Raw genomic sequence first — 22144 nt, 5'->3', positions numbered from 1 at the left:
TAAAACCATTAAGACGTGAAGCACGCAGCGTAAATTAACAACAAAATTACTGAAACAAGAAAAGCAGATAGCATGAGGACTGCACAACATTGTTTGGCAACAATAACAAACAAATTAACTTTGGCATCTATACTTGCAGAGAAAAGCTAAAGACGCCGTTGAATTGAAAAAATAGATAGTGGAATTTCCTTAAATGGAAATTGCTTGGAACCAGACTTCTGGCAGCTTTGGATAAATGGAGCTAATTTGACAGGGTTTGTCAAGTGCTCTCAAGCTATTTCTGATTGCTGCCACTGCACACAAATTTTGAGAGATAAATGTAACAAAGAAAGAAGAGCAGCTTCGTGTTTTTGTCAATGTTTTCCTCTTTTGTAATTAAAGTTTGCTAAGCTGCATGCCAGAGGCTGTTTATGGCCTGTGCATGTCCAGGAACAATGCAAGACAGTACTGGATGCTGTACGATACACTTCCTCTCTAAATGGAACGCCTGATAAATGGAATACGTCTTTCTGGTCCCTTCAAGTTTCATTTAAAAAGATTCCACTGTATCTGTGACTTCATGTGATGATTTTCTACACTGTACGGATGATGCTGATCACAGATGATGGTCATCCCCTGCATGAATCAGTAGATGCTCCTCTTCCGGGTGCCCACGAAGTATAGCCTTCAGCAGTTTTTCTTGCGCATTTGTTGGATAATTCCTCAATTTGTTGCCTTTTGATGACATGCTCCCCTTGGATCCAAAGTCAGGTTGCTTTTCTAGCTTCTTATTTGGTGGAGTCCGATAAGAATCCTGCATAGGAGTATCAGTGAGCTCCATGATGCTCTCATGAAGAACTCTTAATGCTGCTTGAAACCTCTCGATCTTTGTTGGCTCAGAGCATTCCAATGACTTCTTGCTGAATTCTTTTACCACTGTATAGAATAACCTTTTAGTGTCCTTTGCAGCTTCACTGGTTGCCTTTGGTTGGTGGTTCATCAAATTCAGTTCACAAGCTCCTCGCAAAAGCTCAAGGGGGTCATCAACTGCTGGGGAAAAAGTTGATGTTGATGGAGTGGATAGTGAAGATTGCGCGTTATTGCTCTGCAAGGTCTTGGCTTTTTCACGATATGCAATAGCATGTATATGCTTGCACATATGTGCACGAAGTGTGTAGTCAGGGCACGTGCATGAAAAATCATGAGCACATGTGCTGCAGTCCTTGCAGACAAGCATGCAGCCGTAACATGGCTCTCTTCTGCACACAGTGTAAACTTGTGTTTTGTCATGTGAGGTCACCTTCCAGCTGTCACTTTCTTCCTTAATGTCTTCTGATTGTATGCTAAGACTTCTTTGGTGGCTCTGAAATATAACTGTGTGCCTCTTGGTGTTCTTGCCTTTGTAGATGCCAATCATTCTGTCACGAAGGATCTTTTTTGTCATATCAAGGAGAAAGGAGAGGAGTTTATCTAGCCTTTGGTTGTGCTTACCACCAAAATAATGATTTTTCAGTTGGCTGTGCATTCCTTCCAGATAGTTATTTGTTGTCAGGCCTGTGTGAAGTCTGTAGCACATTGCCCAGGTATTTGGCCTCTCAGCATAGTGTGTCTTGAAATACTTTGAAAATTCGACGAGGCTTGAATTAGCATCAATATGCCTCAAGAAGTCTTGCAAGAGGGATTTAAATTCATCTTCTTCAGATACCCTCATTAGAGTGTGAAGAAAGTCATGAACATTCTTTCGCAGTTGTGTGTCCTTGATTTTTGTCATCAGGTTTTGATTCCAGTTGTTGCGCACATGGAAGATGCAGAGAAGGCGCTTTTCTGGTCTCCCCATAACGTCAGACCATGCGTTATAAAATGCTGGGGCATCATCTGTCATGAATGCTTCTGTTTCAATTGTGCCGGTGTGCTTTTTAACAGCTTCGAAGAATGTCCGTAATGTGGCCCGGTCAGTCTTTTTTGATATCAGAAATGCGCATGGAAGCCCAGATCCATCTTCTGCTATTGTTAGGACAGATGTCAACATGAAGCCGTAACCAGTTGTTCCGTGAGTGGAGTCTATGCAGATGGCTTTGGTGCCCAGTTTTCGAAGAAATTCACGCTGCTGTCTCGTCATGATCGCCAGGAGGAAGTTCTCCTCTCCAGTTGTCGGCAGGGCGTTCTGTTGCTGAAAGATGTCCAGGTCCGGGTATATAACAATTGGTTCTGGTTTCTCTAGCTGTTCTTTTATCCACATGTGGACACTAATGGCATCATTTTGGTGCAGCCGTTCTTTGTTTGCCAAGCTGTACTCAGCTGCAATGTTACGAACGTCTTGCCTTGTGGTCAGGTCCAGTGGTGAAATGATTTCTCCAGAAAATTCAGACTGTAGATTTGTCATGATCCTCTCAACAGGAACGCCAATCTCTAACTGGCCTGTAAATAGAGTTGTGAATGTCAGTTATGTGTTCGTAGAGGCATGCCCCCACACTACATCTGCAGCTTTTCACTATCCCACTGGGTCCCACAGCACCACTGATAAAATACATGTTCTCAATCTTGAACTAAAGACCAAGGTAAACACTGCCAAAGACACCTACTACAATTTCACCCATTTGCAATTCTTGCGCTCAGCACCTGGCAGGTTCTGGAGTTACTTGTCATCTAGTAGTCTTCGCTTACTAAATTGAAATCTTCTGAACAGCTCTCATCAAAGCTTGAAGGTATCCAAAGAAAAGCTTTGCGTTTCATTTTTAATAGATATTGTCGTACAGATTCATTGGATGAGTTATATGCAGCAGCTGATCTTACCACACTTGACGACAGACGACTACTAAGTCGACTCACATTTTTCTATTGATTAGTAAACAACTCATTGAAGATTGACAAAGAAAGGTACCTTACATTGCACCATACAAGACAGCTGCTAGTTAATCATCCCTTGTCCTTCAAGCCCCTTTTCCTTTAATAATCAAACCTTCAAATACTCCTTCTTCCCTAGAACGATATTGGAGTGGAACAGCCTTAGCTCCGATATTACTAACGCTCAATGTGTCGATACGTTCACAGCTGCCCTCAAGTAAGTAGCCTGCTATATGAGACAGTTGTTATATCATGTTCAAATCAATTCCCAATTTATTAATATGATGTAGGACCTCATCTCACTATTAGCTGTTCTGTGCTTAATGCTGCTCATCTGTTTCTTTCTGTATTGATCATTGTGTATGACGTATTTTGCTTGATATATTATGTGTATGATCTTGCTCGTACCTGTGATGGTCCCGTTGGGACCAACAGTGTGCTGAAATAAATAAATCCTGTCACTTTTAGCTATGTTTGCCAAATACTAAATGTTTGTTTAGACCAAATGCAAACATATGCAACACGACATGGAGAGCTATTAAAAATATATGGGATAGTTACGCAATTGTAATGTGAATTTCAGCGTCAGCTGTGTGTGGATTAACGGTTGAAATCTTTTCTTAAACAGTTTTGGTTGAGTAGCCTTAGTTCTGCAATTTTTCCAGAACGTTCTTGTTGTTCCACTTAGGAGAGTTCGGATCTTGAAGCGATGTGAGTCACGAGCTGTTCCCATGTACTCACCCCTGAAAGCTGCACAATGTCGCCAAATTTTAGTGGGTGTTGCAATATTTTATGGGATACTAGGGGGAGTAGCCGGGTGCTGGGAAAATCCCTGTTTTCATTGCAATGGCTTTCGTTTGCATAACTGTGCCATGTTTTTAATTTTGCTAGTGTCAGTTTTCTGTTCACTTGGTATACGGCGCTGTGTCCCCGGTATGCTATCCTACCTCGGCTGCAGGGGCGTGCGTAAACAGCTGCTGCATTTCATGCTGTGTTTGTTCTGTCCCCACTGTTGTGCCCAGACTTGAGCTTTTCACATTATAAAGTTTGTTCACCATACATTTATGGCATACAACTAGCCATACTCTCAGTTGTACTTATGACTAAGTTCTTTTTCAATGTTCTCGTTTAAACCATAGTCCTTGCCATGTCCTTATGTCACTTACCACATAATGTGAATATCATGCTTAGTTTGCATAGTGATTTATATTACTGTCCCTAAGTTACGTGGTCCTCAATTCAAACGCTCTAGAGTTTTATTGTTCATCATACAGCTGAAGCAGTTGTCTTGCAGTTTGAAAAAGGGAGACACTTACTTGCAATCATTTGCTTTTCACTGTCACCGAGTGGCATGTGTCTGACGTCATTCAGTTTGTGGCCACTGTGTTGCTTCTGGTATGTGACAGATACACCTCCATCTGTTTCTGTAGTAAACTCCAGACTAGCAAGGCACCATGCACCAGACCTGCAGCTTCCCTGGCTCTTCAGCTGCCTTTTCTTAGTTCCTCTTCCTTGGTATTCTCCAGCACGGTGGCAGTAGAGGTATTTCTTCTTTGCCCCAGTTGCGAGGTTTGACTTTCCACGGGATGACACAAATCTACACTGGACCTTTTTTTCCTCTTGTTGTTTCCATGCTTGGAAAGCTAAAAATGTACAAGTTGTAAGTTGGCTTTATAGAACAAGAAGTTCACATTGCCCATGTGGGCATAAACTAATGTCCTGTAGCACATGGAACTGCTGATCATTTCATATGGAATTAGCAATCACAAATCATGAGAATTTGGTTTCCGATTGTAAGAGTATCTAGAGCTTGGGAAACATTAGCTTCATCTTCATAGCTTTAGCTTAGCTGTTTCCTGCTGTCTGAGTAAGTAGTTTGTTCACATCTGCTGGAATGTTTGTCATACACGGCTGTTGCACTATGCTGTTCTTATATAACTCCTATGTTTACATAGTTGTTATAATCAGCAAATTGAACTTGTAATGATGAATGTGGCCAGGATATTTCTAGCACTTGACGGGTGGCAGTGACTCTAGCTAGGTGTACACACATGCAGGGAATGATTTCTGAAAATGTATCTCTCTTAACTTGCTTCTACATAAAACTTATCTAGACATATTCTTCATCAATTCTGGCAACTAACTGCCAAAAAGACCAGCAGACGAAGTCTTGAATAATTCGGAGAAACATACTTGACACTTGCTTATATATATATGTATATATACAGGGTGTCCACGCTAAGTGTGAACAGATTTTTAAAAAATATATCAATCACTTTTTCCGAGATGAAATCAATTGCAATATAGCATATGCTGAAGGGCACTCCCTAGGGGGGCATTAACAGACTCCTAAGGCAATGTCTTAATTAACTTTCAATAAATAACTTTTTAATTATAAAAGCTACGAAGTTGCTCCAACGAGAACATCTGATCTCTTCGGTCACCAGATAGCAAAGCAGTGTTCAAAACAAAAATCCGTTCGATAGATCGTCCGCAAAAAATTCGTGAAGGAACGCAATTTTTTCGTTTATTTTATTCATTTTAGAAGGATCATGTGCTAACGTCCTGCTGCTGTTTTTCCGTGACCCCGCGGCACCCCAGGCGGCCTTGACTCCAGATTGCGAGCCCATATGGGTATCGCGGAAACAGCCTCAGGATCAGCCCTTTACGTGTGCATGGTGGTCGGACATATGATAAAGATTTTCGAAAGGCAACTCGCGCTTACGCGACGGAGGTCGTACACACCGTCGATATAAAGGCACGTATAGGAATCTAGCCGAGCAAGACGTCCGGTGAAAGCCAGGGGCCCTGGATCCCCAGTACGATATTATTCTACTCCTTTTCTACCATTTACTAGTCAAAAACACAGACTAAGAAATACATGTTTTATTTTCATGTTTATCGTACATACTTGTTTATACTATCTACATCTATAGAGTTCTAGAGTGTGCATCTGCACCATGCAATAGAAAAGTGTAAACACGTACCTTCGAGTGAAGTGAACTTGTGATGTTCAGTCTGTGGGACGAACCCGTGCTTGGAGACGTGGTGCTGTAGGAGACTTACGCGAGTAGGGAAACTCTTCTCTGGACTCTCCGCACACACCAAATTACTTTTCCTTGAAGTGTTCACGTTGACAATCTTATGAATGCGTTCTTGGTGACTTTTCAGATGAGAGAACCTGGCAAATGTTTTACCGCAGGAGCAAGGTATAACGCGCGGCGGTGCCATCTCGGACGCGTCTGCCGCTTCCGCGTCCAATTTAATGCGCCCCCATATGGTTTCGGTTTCAGAGAGTTTCGCGCTTCGCGCCAGATGGAGACGGCGAGAGAATTGATGGGAGGAGGAAACTCATCTTTTTCTACCTCCTCTCCTACATTTGCCGCCGCCATAGCTGCCGCCGCCGCCACTGATGAGCGACCAATGAGAGCCGTTGGTCTTGCTGTCCCTAACGGCCGCCGTTTACAGCACCGTATGACCAGCCGCTTGCTCTAAAGCGAAACGCACCGCCTCGAAGATATTGTCGCCACCGGCGTGCGAGCTCGGAAGATCTCTGATTGGCTGCGCATTACATGTATAAATATTTGGATGCTCATTGGTCTCCAAGAACTGGCGTCAGTTTCCTTCGCGCTGATTGGACGAGAGTCATTTGATTGAGGCGCGCCTATCCAAACGGTCCGTCGAACGGAGGAGAAAGAAAAACGACAGAGGAGGCAGTCCTCCTCAGGTACCCGCGGACGCGGCTGTAGAGTATGTACCACTGCGCCCATACACCATGTTGCAAGCCCATTCGCCTAGACTGTGCGCGCGCTCCGATTGGTCGAGAACGTTTTGAAATCGCATTTCGTATGCGCGCATGTGCGTACAGCGTCTCGGCCGTTTCAGCATAGTTTCGAAATAGCATGGCCGGCATGTCGTCCTCCTGTGTTCGGTGGTGTCAATCGACAGAACAGTTTGCAGAAATATGTTCGCTGATTTATTCGTGCGTTATTGTGAGTCTACGCGTGCTGTGCTGTTCCTGGACACAACTATTATCCCACGAACAATTTGTCAACTGCGGTACCGGAATGCTTCATGAGTTGGAGCGTGAAGAAAAAGTTCAGGCGCCGTTGGATTTCGAGGACTGTCAACAAACACAGGATTACGTGCCACAGAAGCGCTTTTCGCTTCGCTATAATGGATGCACCGCAGGCAGCGAAAGAAGATGCTCATCATGAAATGGTACGCACTCATGAGACTGGCTCTCGGTATTAGGAGTTGAACGGTGTGTTCGTTCTGCTTCATGTTCGAACTTTGTCCCAGTGCGTCAGCAACGCAGTGGGCTTTGCACGCACAGGACACCCATGTATCAGATCTTTGAATTAGTGCTTTGTATCAAATAAATCTTTATTTTACCCCAAAATCGCTTTAGTTATTTTGAATACCGAGTAACGGCGGCAGGCTTGAAATCCAGTAGAAGTCGATGGTAGCCAGGACCGACCGAAAAGCCAGCCAGACATGGGGGCTCCTGATTGGCCGACTGGTTGTGCATAATATCCACCACGTTGCAATTTCATTGGTCGTGTGCCCAGTGTTGTGTGAATTATCTCAAACTATGGGCTCTATGGGGAGCTGTTGGAGCCTGGAGGAGGCATCGCGTCTGTCCGGCCACGCATGTTCTCTCGGACTTCGAACTGCATGCAACCGCTGTGCACGCAGACGCTAGGGGTAGTTTGAGGGTTTTGAATGCTTTAGATTTAGATTGTGGCGAACTGCTAATGTGAGAACGGAATGGCACATCCACCCGATCATCACAACAGCGGGAAGGCGAACATGACATGGAATCCCTGCACCTCCAATGGACGCAGAAATCGTCAGAGAGGAAGTCTGCACTCTTTCCGATGTACTGCAGGTGAACGGTAAGACAAGTTTGATTACTTTTTTGTGACTGAAGGAAGTAATCCAGGTTTATCACGTTAAGTGTATTACGTACAACATTTACGAGTCACTCGGTACGTTAGCGGCGTTTCATTGTGCAGTGCATTGCCGTAACTTGTACGTTTCTGATATGTGCTTATGCTAGTTGCTCCTCATGCACGTCGCAGCCGTTCATTCACTGTGATCTACGAACATTCGTGACAAATGCGCTTTGGTGTTCAAATACGAAATCAAGATCGATTATCTATGATAGCAGTGATTTTCGTGCAGGGTTACGGATCATTAATAGATTTTTTTTTTAGTTCTCCCGCAGCCATCGGCAACGACGACGCACATAGCTCAGCATTGGCTTCTGAACTGCCCTTCGATGTCGAACACAGGGGGGGGGGGGGGCAGAAAGCCGCCATTTTTTAACTACCCCCAGGCGGTCGCTTTCCGCAAAATCGCCATCTTGTCGTGTTCAACGTCACGGAACTATCGCCCAATCACATCTCGGCTTGGCTTGTTTTCTTTATTATGTTTTGTTTCTCCATCTCAGCTGATCCGTGTCATCTGCTTCGCCGCTTTCGACGTCCGCTTTGACTTCGCGTGTTTGGCTATTGAATTGCGTTTGCTTGCCACACATGCCACTTCTGTGACAGGCCATGGTAGTGTGTTGTTATTCCGGTTGCGCTAATCGTTCAGAGTTTGCAAGTAAAGAATCTGGCATAACGTACCACCAGTAAGTATATACCCCTGTGCTCTCGGTTTCGATTCGTCTCATTATGTTGCCTTTGTTTGTTCTCGGCGGTACGTTTTAGCTTTCCCCGAGACGAGTCCTTACGATTGCAATGGGTGAATGCGATCGGGAGACCGGATTGGGTGCCAACGAAGTACAGCCGAGTGTGCTCAAAGCACTTCAGGAACGAGGACTTCGACAGAACGTCGCTAACACGCGTGCGCCTGCGGGAGGGTTCCGTTCCTGTCGCACATCCGTCGGTTCAAGTTCACCAGGTACGTTTCGCCATAATTATGGTCGATAATCAATTGCATATAGCCACACTATGGGCCCAGAGCTTGGGTACAAAGGGAATTAATGCAAGGGACATGTTAACGGTCAAATTTGCCAAGTATTTGCTCGAGGTCAGGCCCTTTGACCACAAAATACGTTCACCAGTTCTTTTGTGTCTTTGGTGTTTAAAAGTCTGGTAAATACAACTCGTTCGTTGTCACGTCAGGAGGAGCATGACTTGCCAGCCAGACGGGAACCTAGCGGGCAAGAACCAATAGGCGTGTGCACGCCTGAACCCGGCACGAGCAACGTGAGCCTGCCTGAGCCTGACACACAGGAGGAGATTGAAGTGAGCATGGCGTCTGGATCTGACACTCAAGAGCCAATGGATGTGGGCCTGCTCGAACCAAAGACACCAGAGCGAATCCATGTGAGCACATATTTGAAAGCCTTTCAAATGTGATGCCGAACAATAGTATGCCGTTACAGGTAGACAGAACTACAAGCACACCTCTTGTGTCTGCTGTGGTAGGTATCATTTTTTTAGCATCAACCGCACAGTTTGTTTCACGAGTAAATCTTTATGGGTTTGTGCTGCCTTCATGTTTTTATTTGTTTTATACGATACATCAATTTCTCAGTCTTGCTTACTTAGTGGAGTGAAAGATGAACTGTATCGCATGCTAGTCCTTGAGTTGGTTAGCAAGCTTCCTATTCATTGTCATCCCCAGTTGACCATTAGGTCTAACTCAGAATTGAGCCACTTGCTCTGTGGCAGTGGTTGCCCAAACACTGGCCTCCCTTTCTCTTCTCCAAGTGTGTCATGGTTCGGTTTTTCAGGCTGTACAGAAGTTAGACCCAAGGTGTTATGCTCTTACTCATAATCGTGTGTAGGGAATCAACAGCTCAGGCTTCACTACTAAGCCACCTACCACAACTTCAATGTGACGCCTCAGCAGCACAAACAAATGAACCACAGATGCATTGTGCCTGTCATGCACTTACACATTCGGTGCCTGGCTTGCATGTCACATGTATATAGTGTGCGACATTAAAAACTGATCAGAGCTCTTCATGAAGAGAGCAATAATCCTAAACCAGAGAGTATCTATGTTGCACATGAGTTACAACCAGGTGCTACTTTTGATGTGACACCTGTTTGTAACCCAAGTACCACAAAGGTAGCCTCCGGTTTCCGTTTATCAGTCTCACTGTGATGCACTCTGATCAGTTCTTAATGATGCACCCTGTATACCAGCACCCTGCAATATATCTATGGCATGACGATCACACAGAAGAGCAAAAATCATGAGAACACAGTAGGATTTAGTTCGGGCAACTATATTTGAAAAGCATTTCCAACGACCATAAAACCACATAAAACCCACTTCCTCACAGGTACCCCAAACAGATCTTGTACAGATTTAAACATGCCCTACGCATGAAAAAAACACTGTTCACTTTAATGCCCATCAATCGCATTTTCCATTAAAATTTCGCACACTGGGTCACTGCTTCGAAGACTACTCCCGCACGGTGTAAACCGAGGTTGTCCGCTACCCCCTCATATCTTGGCTTTAACATGGTGTTCAATGGACCAATCCCAGCATGCGCCTGGCATTTGTCCATACTGGATTCCAGCCGCGAATAATCCTGGATCCGCCCATGCTTTCCACGATACAGCACCAAACTCCATCTACAAGTGCTGCAGGACTTTTGAATCTTTATTTGGAAGTTTTCGTTTTGTTCTGATTATCAAGGGGCCCTGAATGAAACAGTGTTTTAATGATAATGGTTCTTGCGTGCACTCTCCTTCCAGTCCAGCCCCACACCAGCCAAGGCTTCCAGCAGTATCAGTTCCGACACACCAGGGCGATTTGAACAGTCGCGCACGGTAAGCCTTCGGAAGGATTGACACTAGGGGCTTCTCTCATTCTCTCTCCACTGCAAATCAAATGTAGCCTTCCTCTTTGCCTCTGAGTATTGGGACTTTACACCGCGGTTGTGTACTTAATTTAATTTCTTTTCAGGGCTCTTCCGTTTGTCTGTTCACAAGCTTGACTCCGAACACCTGACCCCATGGTAAGGATTGTGCTCTCAGTGGAAAGACTAGGATGTACATAACTAACGCACAGGGGTTATGATCATACTGAACATCCTATGTATTACATTTGTACTGCTATTTCCACGTCTTTCCAGGACACAACCCCCAGTGGCTCAACTCCAAGCACCAGCAGATGTGAACCTTTGGTAAGAATTATACTCGACGTGGAAAAGAATTGCATGTTCATAACTAATACGTTAAGATTCCACTGTAGGTGCTGACTGCACCATTCAAGTATATGTTCCAGGAGCAGGCTTTCAAATACCTTATTTCATACAGTACAGGTGCATAAGGGACAACCAATTAGACTTGAGCATACAGTTTAAACATATTATTGCCCCTTTCACGTCTACATTTCAGTACAGTGCAGTGCCGTTAGTTGCAGCCTGTTGTATAGTTACTGGCCCGAGGAAACATTTCTCAAATTATCTGTTGCCAGCACTTATTGGTGTTAGCAATGGGTATGAGGGTAGTCTGAGTGAACTAAGAGGGACAGTCTTTCTGACAAAACTGATCTGTCTCTGCTGCAGCGATGCTGGCAACACTTGTAGCCTAATAGTTATAGTTACAAAGCTCAGAGAGTGCTCTATATCATGGAGGGAATTCCCAGCTTGGTATGCATGCTGCTGATTATTACTAACCCCAACACTTGTCACAATGAATTGTACTGTTTGAATCAATAAAGATGGATTTGATCAAGCGCAATGGCGTGGAGAAACTTCTGTGATCTGCATGGCTGACTTTTTGTCATCTACTGTGACCACTGCAATGTGGATCTCTCCTCTAGTGAGTATATGCACAGTGTGTCAAAAAAGGAGCAGTGTTGTGCTACTGTGTCTCGTGATACTAGGTCCTAATTCACAAAGATATAAGGGTGCGATTGCTTCCATTCAGTGCTAGGTAAATACGTCAAGAGTGCTCATAGTAAACAGTTAAATTCGAGACATCCAAGGTCTGTTTATCTGTACGAGTGATACGCTGAGAGCTGGCAGCTCACTATAGGCAGGCTAACTGCCGCATCAGATGTTTTTTTAAATTTTAGTAAACATAATGTTAGGACAGTAACTGTAGACCTTCATACTTTCTTCGAATAGCCACCATATGAGTAGGTCCTGTACCAGACAGGCAATCATGCTGTGTTGTAAAGGAACTCTGAGCAAGCAGCTCCTACATGTATCTGACCAGAAGCACAACCTGTGCATGACTGCATGGCCTTGCATGTGGCTGCCACGTACTATCTAAATTGTTCACAGCTGAGTATTAATGAGGTTATTGGTACCTGTTGTCTCAGGCGACATCCTCTGAAGACACGCCAGTAAAGGCCTTCCTCAAAAAGGAAGTCAAACGTATAGGCAACCTGCATACCCTCAGCAAAAAACGAATCAAGGCCTTGCAGCAGGCACAAAGACGCATCAAGCAGAAAGTTGCAAAGCTACAGCATGTGATATCCCATCTCACATCTCAGAACATTTTACTTAAAGAACACGCAAGCTGCCTCGAAAACATTGCCGGTGCAAACAAGGACTTGCTGATGAGGCAGTCAGCAAAAAGTGAGGGGACAAGCTTGCCTCATAAGTACAGCCCAGAGTTACGAGCGTTTGCACTTACCTTACATTTCTATTCGCCACGTGCATATAACTATGTAAGGCAGGTCTTTGACACGTGTCTACCCCACCCACGTACGATACGGAAGTGGTACCAGTCAGTCGAAGGTGAGCCAGGGTACTCAAAAGAAGCGCTGTTAGCCCTGCAGATGCGTGTTACGGACAACAACCAGAAAGCACTGTCAACTGTATGCAGTCTTATGGTTGATGAGATGGCGATTAGGAGGCATGTCGAGTGGGATGGGAAAAGGACTTATGGCTTCGCAACGGTTGGGCCAACCTCGGAGGATTCTTGTGCTGTAGCAAAGGAGGCATTTGTCATCCTACTTGTTTCGTTACATGAGCAGTGGAAGCTGCCGATAGGATACTTCCTTGTAGATGGAATAACTGGCGAGGAAAGAAGTAACATTGTCCTTCAAGGCTTGTCTCTTGTGCACAATGTCGGAGTGAAGGTCGTATCTCTTACCTGCGACGGTGCTGCAGCAAACTTGTCAACGTTGCAGAACCTAAGATGCTCGCTGCAGTTTGAAAATCTAAGGACCAGCTTTCCCCTTCTGACACAGCCGAGCCCATAAGCGTATTTCTTGACGCTTGCCACATGCTGAAGTTAATACGAAATGCATTTTCTCACTTCAAGTCCTTCATTGATGAAGATGGCAAGGAAATATCATGGGACTACATAGAGGCACTCCACTCACTTCAACAGAAAGAGGGGCTCCATGCCGCAAATAAACTAAGGAGGGCGCATGTTCAGTGGCAGCGGCAGCCCATGAAAGTCAATCTTGCTGCAGAGCTTTTAAGCATGAGCATTGCAGATGCCATACATGAGTGTCGTGATCTAGGTGTATCAGGGTTTGAGGACTCGGAGGCAACTGAGAGGTTCCTGAGAGTTATCAATAATGTGTTCGATGTGTTGAACTCCGTCAATATGCACCAGAAGTCATGGAAGAGGCCGCTCTGTCCGGAAAACATCGAAAGGGCACGCATAATGTTTCAAATAGCCACAACATACATTTGCAGTCTACGGAGGAGCAACTCTGGGCCACTTCTTGTGCAGACTAACCGGAAAACTGGGTTTCTTGGTTTCATCACATGCTGCAAGAGTGCCATCGAGCTCTATGACTTTCTCCACTCTAAGAACCTTGTGACATACTTCCCAACACATCGCGTCAGTCAAGATCATCTGGAACCGTTCTTTGGTTTAGTACGTTCGCACGGAGGATACAACAATAATCCTACTGCAAGGCAGTTTGCAGCAGCATACAAAAGATTGATCATTAACACCGAAGTGGAAGCCTCTCAAAAAGGAAATTGTTTACCACTCGAAAATGTCTCCATACTGCACGTCAGCAGCGCTAGACAGCCCCTATCGGAAGACATAATTAACTGGACATCAAGAGGAAGAAGCATACCCACAGAAGAAGTGACTCTACAGGAGGATCTACGTGAGCATAACTACTTCTCAGACCCAACGGAGTCATCAACTTTTGGTGAAAGAGTGATAGTGTACATTGCAGGACGTATAGTGTGCTACCTATGCGAGTATCTGAAATGTGACATCTGCATCTCCCACCTGACAGTCCGTACACCTTCCCTCTACCATTCACTAATACAACAAAAGGATTACTTTCACAGACTTCCCTATCCATCTGATGATGTGATCACCATTTGCAGGAAATCTGAGAAGCTGCTGCGTGCAGCTCTTTTCCAGGAGGGCATATCATCGGCAACACTTCTGCAAAGGTTAATCTTACAAGTGCTGGAGTCTATGATGGACAGGGGTGTGTTCAGCTCCATACGTAATGACCACATGCTCGAACAGACGTCACTTGAAAATCACTACTTTCATCTAATACGATCTATTGCTCACAAATACTTAAGCATACGCATTCATCACGCTTGCAGACTACGTACAGAAGAGTTGCACAAGATTAGATGCCGGCAAATGTACACTAAGCTTACCCAGTTCAAAGGACAATAGTTGCCTTAGGAGCCAAAGTACATGCCACTGTGATTTGTTATTATATTTGCCCTAATAAGTTGTTGTTCCCAATGATAAATGTGTACTAATTGGGCCATAATACTGTCATCTGCATTCATATTCCAATACTATACCCAGACGTTGCCCCAGTCCTGAAGCAGTGTCAGCAAAAAGGATTTCTTAGCACGACAGGAGAGAGCAGCCCTACAGCTATAATTACAGGAGAAACGCAAGTACTGCAGCTGATAGACTGGAACAAACGCTGGCAGGCTGCTTGAGGAATGATTGTGTGTGCGCATGAAAGTGAGATTTCGGTGCCTGATGCTGAAAACTGCTACAAGCTTTGTTGCTTTCGGGGTGATTTGGAGGTAAAAATTTTCGAGCACAGTGAGAATGCAATTTATTGCTTAGAACGTTTTCTCAGTTGCAAAAATGCAGAAGTCACACTGCCTCCTTCCTTTGGTTGTATACTCAGCCCGGCTTTTGCAAGCAAAACAAAGCAGTCTGTTGAGAAATCAGCTTTACAGGCACACTATGAGGTGACAGAAATCAGCAGACCTAGCGTGAAACAATGCGCGCAGGCTGCATTTCAGGTACTACGGTAATTCTTCAAATGTATTATCAGTGATTGTGCCTTATAAATAATGTGAGGTGAATGGAGGAATTACAGTTTTACCCAACAAGTAAAGTGGCACAAGTAACAAGCTCTCCTACAGCATTATTTCGTTTTTCAGACATCCCACTGTCTTCTAATTGCATTACACTTGGAGACCTACTTTTCTACTACAACGCGACAGTAATAACCAAGGCTGGATGATCTTATAAAATGAAACGGACAAAAACAAACGAACGGCGTTACAATGTTTACATCGACCCAGGTCGCGGTTCGTGGGCGCCGCCATGTTTATGGTCACGTGTGAACACGACAAGATGGCGCCTACTGGCACGCTCTCATGCATGGGCGATTGCATTGAAGGGCCGCCCTGTGATGTCGAAGCACCTAAAGCTCCAGTGAAGCCTGTTAGAAGGCGAAAAAGATATGTACTGTAGCTTTTTCGAGGCCGTTCCCGAGGACAAACAAACTTGATTTGTCATACACCATCGCTTTTTGATTTTCTGCTTTGGGACAGCATGATCGTTGCTCTACAGCAAGACAGCAATCGCTGAAGACAAACGGACGAAGTTGGGGGGGTAGGGGGAAAGTGAGGAAAGACGAAAAACCCGAGGAGAGAAGGGGAAGGAGGTTGGGAAAGGAGGTCGGTCTGCGCATGCGCACTGGGCCCTAGCTTTTTTCCCGCGCTGCAGCTCGGGGCCGCTGTGAGTGGCTCCTGGAGATCACGTGGTTTGGGCGCCCTCCATTTTCCCTGGACCATTGCGTAAACGGGAGCTTCCGGCGGATGGTGTGACTATGACCGCATTGTTCAAAGAGAAGTGGAGAAGTCGCAGATTTGTTAGTGTGTCAAAGTGACTCTGCGCGTTTTGTGGTGTTTCCCGATGCAAGTATCCTACGTACGAACAGTCTCTCGAGTTCAGAACTGGAATGCAGTGGTGAGCTGACGCCTGAGGAACACTTGTGAGCGCCGTCGCATTTCCAAATGCAGTCACAACGGAGACAGGATTCGGTGTCCATGCGACAAGCATTTCCCGCTTCGTTGAAACCTTCACACTGCGACCAACGAAAGGAGATGGTCACTGTGAAATCGCATGCACTCGTGTGAGCGTCGCTCGCTTCTAGGAGTAGACTGTGTGTGTTTTGCGAGTTCGAACTTGGTCAACGAACGCAACGATTTGGACTCTACGCACGGTTAATATTTGTGGCAGACTATTGAGCCAGTACGATGTTTCAAATAAATGTGTATTTTGTCCAAAATTTGCCTAGTTGTTCTGCATACGGGATAACGAGCGTCGGGCATGAAATCCGGTAAAAGTAAAAGCCTATGGTAGCCAGTACCGGGCCGAAAGGCGAGCCAAACCGAGAGACTCCTGATTGGCCGAATGGTAGGCATCATAGTTCATTTTCATTGGTTGCATGCCCAGTGTTGCTTGAATTATCTCAAACTATGGGCTCTATGGGGAGCTGTGGGAGCCTTTCACTATTCGTTACCACGTGACTTGCAGAAACCGCGGCAATGCATGGTGCGCTGTGTCGACGACGACGAAGCAGTAAGAGAGACAATAGCGCGTGCTTAGCAACAGCCTGGGGTCGGATTCACAAAGAGCTCGTGCGACGGAATCTGTCGTAACTCCGTCGTACGGGAAAGTTACGATGAAGTGTAGATTCACGAAAGGCGCGCGTCGCAAAATCTTCGCAGCTTACGGCGGAATCCTGCGAGAGCTCCCGAGCAGTCTCACGAAGAAAGATGGCGGCGTTATTTGGCAGCGGTGGATTTGGTGACGGGAAACAAAGACTCCGTAATACGCGCCAACGCATTGCACTTTGCCACAGAACCTTCGAGACCATCCCCGAAGTAGCATTGAAGCACTTTTTTGCTTGATAACCTTCAACAAATGCTTCAACTTTGTGCTCTGTAAAATCGGGTCGCAGGGATTTTTCAAGCATCCCGTACACCCCGCTAAGACACCCCCAACAGCCCTCCAAATTGTCTGCAAGAAAGGCAAAAGAAGCCATAAAAGCTGCAAAACTGAGTGCCACACACCGCTTACAAAACACCCTCACCCACCCCCTCCCAGGGACGAACATACTGGGAATATATTTGCTGTGTCATCGAACGCGTTTCGCCTGTGATTGCATGGCATCCTTTATGGCTACCGAAAGACCGAGCACGTGCAGTAAGAAAACATTTGGGGACGAACAACTTCGTCTTGTTCTAACGGGACGACTCTTATTGGTGCGATTACAAATTTTCGTCATCGTTACCATAGCGAAAACATAGTCTCGCACCCTTTGGCTGTTTCTCTCCGATGTGCACGTGACAGGAAGCGAGCAACTTCCTCGTCAGAGGGAGTACCCTCTCCACTACGATAGCTTTGTGAATCGCGCTTACGACGCCGTCGTACGCGCATCGCAGGCTACGACGTCTTAGCGCATCTTAGCGTAACTTACGATCGCGTTTGTGAATCCGACCCTAGCACGAAAGACGATGGCAAGAGTGATAATGTCATTCCCTCTCCCCAATAATGCTATGTGGCGCTTGCAGTGGCCACTACCGTAACTATCCCATGACCCGGCTCTCCTATAGGCGATCGCCAGTTGTCCAGGTCTCTAGTATAGAGTAGGTCGTGCTTGCAGTGCTCCACGCTGCCGCCGGTTCTGCCGATCAGAGAGCCGCTGTCGGTGAACCATGTCTCTACGTATTCTTCGCATTCAAGAAAGCCACAAGTAGAAAACGTGGGTTTCATGAAAATGTCACAATTCATTTAATATATATGCGGAAAATATGTTCTGACTGCTCATTGTATGCGCATTCGTTCGCTGCCATATGATTTTCGGATGATGATTAACGTCGAAAACAAGGAAATGACTTGCGTATGCTACAAATCACACAGCACAATAACTTTGAATTATCAAATACAATGTGTGTGCGATATGGTGACGGCTTGGATGGGACCTACAATATGGCGGCCGATGGTAGCACGTCTGCCTGCTAGTGTCAGTGGCGGTCTCCTACGGGAGACTGTTTTCGGCTGTAGTTGGGTAGATCTGTGCGCCGATGCCACTTTGACCGGCGGCGGCGTAGAGCCGGTTTTGCCACCGGCGGCGTCAGCGGCGCGAGGGCGTAAACGCGTAAGCCGTGCACAAGCATACGCAAGCGCTGGTGGCCTGCGAGGTGTATACTGTCTAGACTACAGTGCAAACCACATCCTAAAAAGGTTCCACTTTTTATTTGAAAAAAAAAAAAGTCTAACCGTCACAAATTTACCACAAACAATAGATCTACTTCGATCACATTTTGACTAGAACGAGCCGTGAAAGCCCGTAATCTGTGCACAGTAACATGGTTGCACACGTGTTGTACCCTCAGATGGAATTTTTACAGAGGGCATAGTTGTCATGCACAAAAATCAACCCGGCCAGCGGGGTGATGAGGGGCAACAGCCCCCTTGCCCCCCTTCGCGTTGCCCGTGGCGATCAACCTAATACTATCACTAATGAATAAAAACAACAATAATAATAATGACAGTAGAAGAGCCACAAAGCTCGAGCGTTTTCTACACGTCTCCTTTTACCAATGTTTTGCGTTCGTTCAGCAACGGTGAGAAGATTTTCATGTACCAACATGCTCACTTATCGAAGGGCTTAGCTCCATCGTTTTCTTTTGCGTTTGTCAGGCACTCCTCGCAGAAGAAATCAGAGCCAATCTTCCGCTTCTCGTCATCATCTTGCAAAACTAAGGTGCCAAAGTAACGCCACACCGCGCTCGTTTTAAATGCACTTGAGTTCTTATCAACAGAGAACAAGGACACGCGCTTCAAAAACGGAAATTCAGTCTCTGATGCCATGATAGTTCAATAGTAACGAGGCGAAGACCGGCAGAAGTGCGCGAAACCACTTTGAGATTCCCGCTCCGCAGCAGAACCGATGGGAACACGGAACGCGCGCGGGATATCGGCGCGTCGGGGAGGTGCCAGCGGCGGCGTCAGCGCGCGGAGAAATGGCGGCGGCGCGGCGCGGCGGCGCACAGGTTTAACCCACTGATCTCTATGTATAAAGGCTGGATAGCGGACGGGTGAGGGTATCGCGGGAAAGGGTACGCCAACCGGCCGCCATATTGCGGAGCTCAAAAGAGCCATTACAGCCCATTGGAATGCATGTAAGCTGTGACAAGTTTTGCTGTTTGTGAGCGCTTCCCCTGCTGCTTCGCTAAAATTTTGCCACGGATCGATGCAGAAATCACTCGTGATTGGATTCCTTACGTTTTTTGTGTCAAATCCCGTCCCATACATGTTATTTCCTGTCTATTTTTTACTCGTGTGAGGTCGTGTCGTTCCAATTTTGTACTTTGATCTTCGATTATGTGATTTGCAGGTTTTCTGTGGTGTTGTGTTTGTTGTGTTACGTTTCCTTTGTCGTCTATCAGCGTGTGCAGCGTGTTGCTTCTCGTGTTTCTCCCATTTCCTTTCTGCTCGGGGGTGTGGAATGCCAGGGAATGTTTGGCATGTTTGTTTATGTAACCACCTTAATATGCTTGGGTATAAACATTATGCTTTGCACAGGAAGTTTAGATATGACTAGTTATGACACGAAATGCCGAACGGCACTAAATCACTTCCAAAGTACTAGAATGATATTATGTGATATGAAGGCTATATGACGGTAAAATTATATCGACTAGAAATATGTGCACTGGGGAAGTAGCGGTAAAGACAGTTCAAAATGACTAGAGGTAGAGTGAATAAGTCATAAAAAGGCTAAGTAGCAAGGTCTTGTGGTGAAAGCTCCAACATCAAAGTATCACAAGTCCAGTTGCAACAGCAAGTTTGAAGCAGTCAACCAGGTAAGTGGGCAGAGTGCATTACTGATTGTTGAATATGATCAACATTGACAATTTCTTTCGCAGATGAGGCCTGGCTGTCACCTTCTCTGTATATTCCTTGGCAAGGTGGTACAGTCCGACACTGCTGTAGCACTAGGAAACTTCTTTGATCAGACGGATCACATTGTTTTCATTTGGGCTGCATTCAAACATATATTGTCGCAAACTTAAGCAGGGAGAGTAGACATTCGAGGTTGAAAAATTATTTATTGTCTCTAAGTAAAGTAAACATGCTGGAACGCACCAAAGAGACATGTGGCTGGTGTGTTTGTATGTCCCACTAATTCGAGTGAGGCAAAATTTTCATGCAATACTTTTTTCTTTATATTCTTTTGCCCATCTTAGTACTGTCCTATCCAATATGGAGTGGCTTTTAACTGCATAATTCAGGAGTGTTTTCATATATTGGACTAGTTCATGCTGTACTGATTCCAATCATCAACCATCGCTTGAAACTCTTAACTAGGGAATATGATTCATAGAGGCTAGACTTTCATGCAAATACACACTTCGAACCAGAGTTCGAGGCAATTCATTGCTGTTACTAAGTTCCTTTTTTGGTAACTTATAACTTAACTCTCTACTTTTGCCGTGGTAACTTTCAGAGGAACTTATTTCTTTTTCAGGTAACTTTGCCAAAGTAACTTAAGCTAAGGTCCAAGTTACTTCTAATTCGTTTTTCACTCACGTCCACTTGTTTTCTTGCTTTCTCTCCGGTTCTTCCATGGCATTTTATGTCATAAAACGTGATGTTCAGTCAATGACAGTTCTGTTCAGGAAGTAAGAACCGCTGCTGGCCGGTTTCACGTCAGTTCAGGCAGGGAGGGCAGGGTCATCGACCTCTTGGATTTTCATTATTTTTTTATATTTAGAAGCTCATCGTACATGATGACCAACAGCGGTAAAATGAATAATTTCTACGAAATAGTTTTCGCGCAAAAAAATCCAGAAAATCCTGCCCTGAATTCGAGTGTTTCAGTTTTGCCCTGTTTGCACGCGTATATTTCCCGAGTCTTAAAAGATACTGCAATCAAATTTTTTTATGCTGTAGTATGCCTATAGGCCAGCAGTCCGAGCGCAAATTTTGGCGCGCAGGAGCAACGCTCTGTGATATAAAAAATGGCGAACATGCTCTCTCGTGCGGTTTTGTTACAACTTCGACGCGTGATTTCTCTGACTGTAGATGTTCCTCACTACCCTATTTGGTATCACTTCACTCAGCTTTTAATGCTCTTTCATCTGGTATATATATCGTGCGTGTACTCCCTACAGGTATCTGCTGAGACAGGCAAATGTCAAGGTATATTTAAAAAAAAACAAGGATTTTGAGCGTCCGTTTCTCGAAAAAGCCCATTCGCAGTCTTGTAAATATATCGACATAAACTACCACTTTTGATTACACAAAGTTGTCCCTTTCTTGTACGACATCGACAGGAGGCCCGCCATCCCACGGTACCGGCAGCCGAGCTCCGACAAATACGCACGCAGACTAGGGCCGCGTTTTAATGGTCTAATCGCCAGTGTACGTCTTTTGAAGCAGGATGTTTTTACGTGAGATAAAAGGTCTAACATCGGGCCATGTCCGGGCAAAATATAAATGAAATAAAAAGGGGCCTTTTCGAGAAACGGACGCTCAAAATCCTTGTTTTTTCGAAATATACCTTAACATTTGCCTGTTTCAGCAGATACCTGTGGGGGGTATACGTACGATATATATACCAGATGAAAGAGCATTAAAAGCTGAGTGAAATGATACCAAATAGAGTAATGAGGAATATCTACAGTCAGAGAGATCACGCGTCGAAGTTGGAACAAAACCGGACGAGAGAGCATGTTCGCCATTTTTTATATTATACAGCGTTGCTCCTGCGCGCCAAAATTTGCGCTTGGACTGCTGGACTGTAGGCATACTAAAGCATTAAAAAAATTCACTGCAGTATCTTTTAAAACTAGGGAGATATACGCGTGCAAACAGGGCAAAACTGAAACACTCGAATTCAGGGCCGGATTTTCTGGATTTTTTGCGCGAAAACTATTTCGTAGAAATTATTCATTTTACCGCTGTTGGTCATCATGTACGATGAGCTTCTAAATATAAAAAAAATAATAAAAATCCAAGAGGTCGATGGGACCTCCCTGCCTGAACTGACGTGAAACCAGCCTGCTATTGAAATGAAGCTGAACCATTGTATGCCCACAGGGAATAAGATGCAAAGCGTTCGCATTGTT

At 45.2% G+C, this 22144-nt stretch overlaps 1 protein-coding gene across 1 annotated transcript; it reads right to left on the bottom strand.

Moving 5' to 3' along the window:
* Positions 1 to 595: 595 nt before the first annotated feature.
* On the bottom strand, positions 596 to 6054 carry LOC135398479 (uncharacterized). Its single transcript, XM_064629880.1, has 3 exons — positions 5811 to 6054; positions 4140 to 4466; positions 596 to 2397 (listed from the first exon to the last, which is right to left on the bottom strand). Exons 1-3 carry the CDS (start codon positions 6052 to 6054, stop codon positions 596 to 598), a joined length of 2373 nt encoding a protein of 790 aa, XP_064485950.1.
* Between the last annotated feature and the right edge of the window lie 16090 nt (positions 6055 to 22144).

Source organism: Ornithodoros turicata, chromosome 6 (genome assembly GCF_037126465.1).
Source record: "Ornithodoros turicata isolate Travis chromosome 6, ASM3712646v1, whole genome shotgun sequence".
In the NCBI taxonomy this organism is placed as follows: Eukaryota; Metazoa; Arthropoda; class Arachnida; order Ixodida; family Argasidae; genus Ornithodoros; species Ornithodoros turicata.
The sequence above is the reverse complement of the archived record's forward strand: the minus strand, read 5'-3'. Positions and strand labels throughout refer to the sequence as shown.

Coding starts and splice junctions, on each gene's coding strand:
- LOC135398479 (XM_064629880.1), bottom strand. CDS start 6,054: ATGGCACCGCCGCGCGTTATACCTTGCTCCTGCGGTAAAACATTTGCC. Junction 4,467..5,810: donor CAAGTTCACTTCACTCGAAG/GTACGTGTTTAC, acceptor GTACATTTTTAG/CTTTCCAAGCATGGAAACAA. Junction 2,398..4,139: donor TGAAAAGCAAATGATTGCAA/GTAAGTGTCTCC, acceptor CTCTATTTACAG/GCCAGTTAGAGATTGGCGTT.